Source organism: Morchella importuna (genome assembly GCF_003444635.1).
Source record: "Morchella importuna strain M04M26 chromosome Unknown Morimp01GS021, whole genome shotgun sequence".
In the NCBI taxonomy this organism is placed as follows: domain Eukaryota; kingdom Fungi; phylum Ascomycota; class Pezizomycetes; order Pezizales; family Morchellaceae; genus Morchella; species Morchella importuna.
The window spans coordinates 778,472-784,839 of NW_025763418.1; the positions used below are offsets into that span (position 1 = coordinate 778,472).

General features: G+C 47.5%; 1 protein-coding gene across 1 annotated transcript; it reads left to right on the forward strand.

Annotated features, from left to right (window-relative positions):
- Positions 1–6,062: 6,062 nt before the first annotated feature.
- On the forward strand, positions 6,063–6,368 carry LAJ45_07042 (uncharacterized protein; the record flags this gene model as incomplete). Its single annotated transcript, XM_046116601.1, has 2 exons — positions 6,063–6,278; positions 6,348–6,368. 2 exons carry the CDS (start codon positions 6,063–6,065, stop codon positions 6,366–6,368), a joined length of 237 nt encoding a protein of 78 aa, XP_045970370.1.

Below are 6,368 nucleotides of genomic sequence, written 5' to 3' on the forward strand. Positions count from 1 at the left end.
AATTCCAGTTATGACGTTACAATATCGATAGGTTAAGGCTTAGTATGTGCCACCAGCGAGGCATATTTCAAAACGAGGGGGCGTTATTTTGTTTCCCCAACCAATACCGTAAAGGAATAGATAAGCACGATCACGCGCACCGCTTCTCAAGGTCCAAGATGGGAGATTAACCTACCCCCTATGTCTTGTAGGTGTTTCGAATCACCCAATTTCTTGAATAACTACGCAGCTAGTGGTTGTGCTCCCGACTATGTGTATGTATACGTCAAGTGATCCACTTTTATTCTTGAATCATCAAATAAGCTCATTGCGTGGCAACACTGTTTCGTTTGACAATATAACTTTGGTTCTAGGACAGGAGGTTAGGTTTGAAACCAGAACCTTGGTATTCCTTATTCCCAGTTACCATGGACTAGTGGGTAGGTAACACTCAGTCATATCTTCTACTGGAAGGCTACGCAGTACTGGCCAATACCAATGGGAACTACACCGAGAAAAACATCATACTAATTCTTTTTTCTTCTTTGCTGTTCGCCGTGTTCTCTGCGCCAAAGAATGGCACGAAGAAACCCGTCTTACGCCCTATCTTAAGATCAACACCGGTGCCATAGCCAGACCGAGACTTCACACAGCGGATACATACTATCTCGACGAAGCGAATAAGATGGTGAAAGAACATAAGGTATTTACCATCTTGGCCCTTAAGGCTGTAAACTAAGTCAATATAACCCTAACCCTTAGCTCATATTGATGCAGTCAAGAGTTTATATAAAATTGATCCCCGAACTCTCGAGCTCCTGGAGGCAAGACCTCCGATGGGCGCCATTTGAGAAAGATAAGTAAAAATATCCCCGAGGCTTCCAGAGTAAGGTCTCGCGTTGTCTCATCTCGCGTCCGTCACTTTGTAGGTGTTTTCCAGTAGCCAAACAGGCCCACGGAGCAGATGGTGAGGGAGGGGAGGACGTAGCAAGATCATCGTACCAGTAGAGAGGGTCCTCGGCGTATTATATCGCTTTTTATATAACCACCACGCGACGTGCCGTCCACCCGTCCATCAGAATTCACAATTAACATGTGATACATGCCCACAATCGGTGCCCTAAAAGATGTAGAAGCATCTAGATTATAAACCAGATCTAGCACGCTCAAACAAGCTTTTCTTATCCATCAAGATTCAGCGCACAGCATATTGCACTCTTACCCCCCCCCCCCCCAAATCCCCACCCTCAAAAATGACGAAAAAACGCACCCCCGCCGCCGAGCCCAGTCTGAATCTCCAGCGATAACCCTCCCTAATCTCGCATGGCCCATGTACCAATTGCGCCGAACCCGGTGTCTCAAACCCCGGGTTCGTCTCCAATCGCAGGCTGATCAGGTCCCGACGGGTGACAGCACATGATGCAGCACCTACTCGACCTTTCCCGCGCATTATCTTTCCTGTTTGTCACGATCCACGAGCGGGCTGGCTCTTTTATCTGCTCTAGATAGATAGCCGGAAACACAATTGCAAAATGAGTACATAGTGTATGTGCTCATGTCATACATATAAGACTCTCCGTCATCGGCGGGCCGGTAGGCTGACAAGTACTCCAGGTATGTCAACTCGACTATCTCTCCCCCGCAATACCAATACCGCAGCCTAAACGAGACAAAAGCCCCGCCCACTCAGCTCGCCAGCCGCTTCCGGAGAACATATGTAATGCTTTTCTGGCTTCTCAAGCTGAAAGGTGGAAAAGCTCGGGCCAGGTGGGTGAGTAGGCTCGGAGCATCTTACCGTACCGCTCATACATATTCTAAGCATGTTGCCCTACTGCGCTTCATGTACATGTAACTGCTAACCAGCAAGCGCTTAGCTGTTTTCAATTGTACATGTCTTTTCTAAAAAGGCCTCACGTCAGAAGAACAGAAGGCCCGCAAACAGCATCCGTAGTTGCAGTATGTTGTTGTTGTTGTTGTTGTTGTTGTTGTATGCGGTGGTGGTGGTGGTCGTTGTGGTGGTGTGTAGTCTCGCTTCATCGAAATCAAAACTGTTGGTTCTTTTCAGCCCACGCTAGTGGCCTTACTCGCATATATATCTGAATGATAACAGAAGTACCCATCTGCAGCAGCTATAGAATGAATTTCTTTTCCTTTCGGCTGAAAAGAATGGTCGGTCTCCGGTGGTAGGTCCAACTCAAACTCAGGATCGACAATGGCCATGTCTTGTATCATGAGTAATCACTCGTCCACCTGCGCTGCTTACTTGCCCAAACAACAAAGAGGTTGATAGGGTACGCCGATAGATGCCTGCTCTACTCTACGTAGAGTAAATGCAATCCTTGACCATTGTGCGTACCCCACATGACGCACTCAATCTGGAGAAAGATAAAAATAAAATAAAACCCTAGATTAACCCACAGCGTGTTTCCGCACTATGGAACCGTATCCTAGCGCCTGTCCGCCGGCTGAGGCTCTTTGCTAACAAGGAATTGAACGCGCAGCACCAAGACGAACCAGCAGCAGCAAAGGAATAGATCCCTATTGGAAGTACGCTCTGTCGGTATTTCCTCGGTTATGTGGTAGGTTGGATGTTCTCCCTCCACTCCACGGAGAGAAGAACGATGGCGTTTCGTGAGTGAGAAAGCCACTTGCCTTCAAGGATGATAGGAAGGCAGTGTGCACACACACAGGAGGTGTAGGTAGGTACAAGGCATACTCCGTGGTGGAAAAAAGAGGCAAAAGGGCACAAAGCAGCACAGAACAAGTTGAAACTGAGACAGGCTGAAACTTCACTTATTCCCCTTGCGTACACCTTTGAGAACACATATTCTGCTTAGAGCAGAACAGAACAGATCGCACAGACTCGTCATGATTAACAAAATCCCCCCATCCACTTTTGTTGCCCACGTAAAATGGACAAGGGACACCACCAAGGTAGATCTTCCGCGCTCGCCAGAACAACCTATCCAGATCTTCCATTCACGAAGGAGCATGAGGATGCAGGAAGAAAAAAGAGAAGTGCTATTTTTATTCGCCCATTCACCGACGCGCGGCCGCGGGGCCATGCCGGTGATCTCTCCAAGAGGAACGCCGCCGATTCAAATAATCTTGTGCTTATTAGCTTATTGCTCAGCAGTTATTGCAGCAGCAGGAGTGTTCTTGAACTCAAAAAAGGAACCGCATATGGGTACAGTCGAATATTTACTTTCTTTTTCTTGCTTCTGGCTGGGTAAACATCCATGAACAGGAATTAAGCAGGTATCGAGGCCAAAACCCAATGTGGGCGTGGGGTAGAAAGGATACAATCAATCGCGCGAAGTGGGGTTCCATAAAAATGTGGTGTTATCGCGATAAAAGAAGCAGCACTTTCAGCCTCTCGAGGATGATCGGTAGCGTCATCTACTGGCTGTGCTCGCATAAGATTCAAAGTTAACCTTGCATTTCCGTGTGTGCTTGAGTGAAGGCCTTTCTAAATATGGCAACATGTCGTTCTTTCTGGGCTTGTGATACTTCCTTTTCCTTTCCCTTTCTGCCGCGAGGATTCCAAGCCGCTTGACGTTGAATGGTATGTCTTGGATTAATCATATTACCCTACGAGCCCTACATACGTCTCTTCTACTCACTGCGTCCTCTTGCGGCAAGGGATTCTTCTGATCATTGAGCAGCCAATATACATGTTATAACGATGTACATGCGAATCATGCAATAAGGTTTTGAAGGTTGTACCCGTACCCCCTGTGTACGAGTACATACAGTACCACAAAGTACAGACACCGAGTGAGACTCGGTAGACTTCCGGGGTCTTTCGTCCACCCAGGGAGATGGAACTGGGAAAGTAAAGGCGAGACGACAGGAGACACTTGTGGCGGCGGGCGATTGCATACAGTAGATAGAACCCAGAAAATTCCTGTTTTCCCAATTCCTGTTATCTATGTACACGCCGGTACATGTCCACGAAGGTTCTAGAGGAGCTAGTCGGTCTGCCAGTGGTGGATACAACACCGGCAAATCAGATAAAAGAGGAGGTGATAGAGGGGAGAAATACATGTACATGTATGTATCGTAAAGTAGAGGTACATCGGAGGTATCCATTCAAGTTTATTCTCCTCCCTTCTGAAAGCGGAGTGCCTACATGTGAATTGACACATTGCGTCACAGATGGGCTAGGGGAGGTGTGCTCCAATTTATCTGAAGTTCGACAGAAAACACCCTCCCATGAACCAAGAGGAAGGAGGAATTTTGGGGGATTATTACTTTTCCTGTCAACCCCTCGGCAGACCATTCCAATATCAGCCACAAAGCTTACCAACAGCCGGGATTGGCTTCTGTAAGGGGAAAAGGGTAGCCGTGTTGACGATTCCCAAAGGAGCAACAAGCTGGAAACAAGCGCATTGCGGCTCCTGAAGCGACCTTTCGCCGTGCAACATTGGATGGGGGGGGGGGGGATATCCGATACAGTTCTGCTTCTCTTGTTCCTAGCGATGTAAAGGCACTTTACCGCGACGGTAACACTGGGGAGAACTCGGTTAAAGTATTTCCCCACCGGTAAGGTAGGCTAGAATACCATTGAGGATAATTTGGATATGTCTATCTCTATCTTGGTATGGGGGGAATTGTTGACATTTCTTGTTTGAAGCCCGGCCGGTGTGACGTTTGGACATGAAAACAGGCTACTTTCCTAAAACCGGAGAGAACTCATGATCACAGTTGTGATTGCTGTTATTGTTATTAATTTATTATATCTTCTTATTCTTATTATTGTTTTTCCGGAAAGCACGTAGAGAGTGACCCCGAAACCGAAAGTCTACATCCAAATCGTGAGCCTTAAATGGCATGTTGTTATTGTAGCACCTAGTACCTTGATAAACCCACACCCACGTGTGGGTAGGCCAGGTACGAGAGTGGTGCAGTCGGTCTAAAAGTTTAGTGTGGAGAAGCAAACAAACCCGAAACAGGGCCGTTGATCGGAAAGAGTGGGGGGCCTCTGCTCTCTGTCTGTTTCTTCTCCACGTTCTCCGATCTCACCCCCCGAGAACGGCGCTGGACGTTTCCCCTTTCCCCAGGCTCTCTTTCTCCCTTCTGGCACAGGAGGCAACGGACAGGCAAGGAAGACTTCTTTTGATAACGTTCGTTGCCGGACAGGTTGGCGAAGATACCAAAACAGGTGTGTGTAGTAGGATCGATGGGTACCTAATCCCTAGTACTCTCTCGAGTCTAGAGTAGAGTAACTCTAGCCCGCACGGTGGCTGTTTGACCATCATGGACAAGGCTGGACGGGACGGGAAAGCACTCAAGAAAGGCTGCAGTGCAGCAGCAGCAGTAGCAGCAGTAGCAAAAGCTTTGGTTGCTTGTTATTCAGATGCTAGTACTGCTTCTTTTCGAATTTCCCTGTGCAGCAGCAGCTCAGTCCCTCCCCCTGCCAGTTCGGTCGCGGTTGAAATTTTTTTTCCCTCTGAAGGCGTTTTAGCGCGGTGTGCAAGGCGTGTACCACCGAGAACGAAGGTGTTCATTACTGCTGTGTATCTTTCCTTAGACAGGGTAGGGCAGGAGGGAACTGCGAGGGAGCAGCAGCAGCAAGTCGGTTGGGTTGCATGCGGTAGGATGCACCACAGGTTATCTCGAATGTATATATTCCCGCCCTCGCCCGCCCCGGTCAACTCTTTTATTCATACATAGGTTTCTTCTCTTTTTCTATTTTATTTTATTCTCTTCCTTCTTGAAAGATAAAACCCTCCTATAACCCACCTGACTGTCGCTTCGTGTTGACACCTTCGCTTCTTCTTCTTCCAGTATACTACAATCATTGTTGTCATTTCAATCTTCGTTTTAAGATCTCTCTTACTACTAGTAGCTTTTTAACCTTACCTACGACAACCTTACCTATTCCCATTTTCCGCACCGACCTACTAGTTAACCCACAACTACCGCCCCATACTATATCACCCTGACAGCCAGTCTTATTGTTACGCCTCCCTACTGTACCTCACCCCCCTAGAAGCCATATAAACACGGTCGTCCAATTCGCCTCACCACCTGCCCCTCCAATCCTCATATCAATCGCGAAAGACTCATAATCAACAAAAATGCCTTCCTCAAACAATAACCTTTTCTTCATGGCCTTGTTCATGCTCCTCGCAACGCTGTTACTGGCATCAAGTGTATCAGCTCAGAACAGCACCAACACTACATCCCCGAACGCTACTCTTTATAATACACCTACAGCGACACCAGCAATCCAGGTACAAAGTAGCGCAAACACACTGAAATCGACGGCTGCTCTGTTCGGCGCTCTCATTGCTGTAAGTTTCTCCTGAGGATTTCTGGAGAGGTGTTTTTTTGGTTGTTACAACATACTAACAATTCGCTAGGCCGCGGTATTTTCATTATAA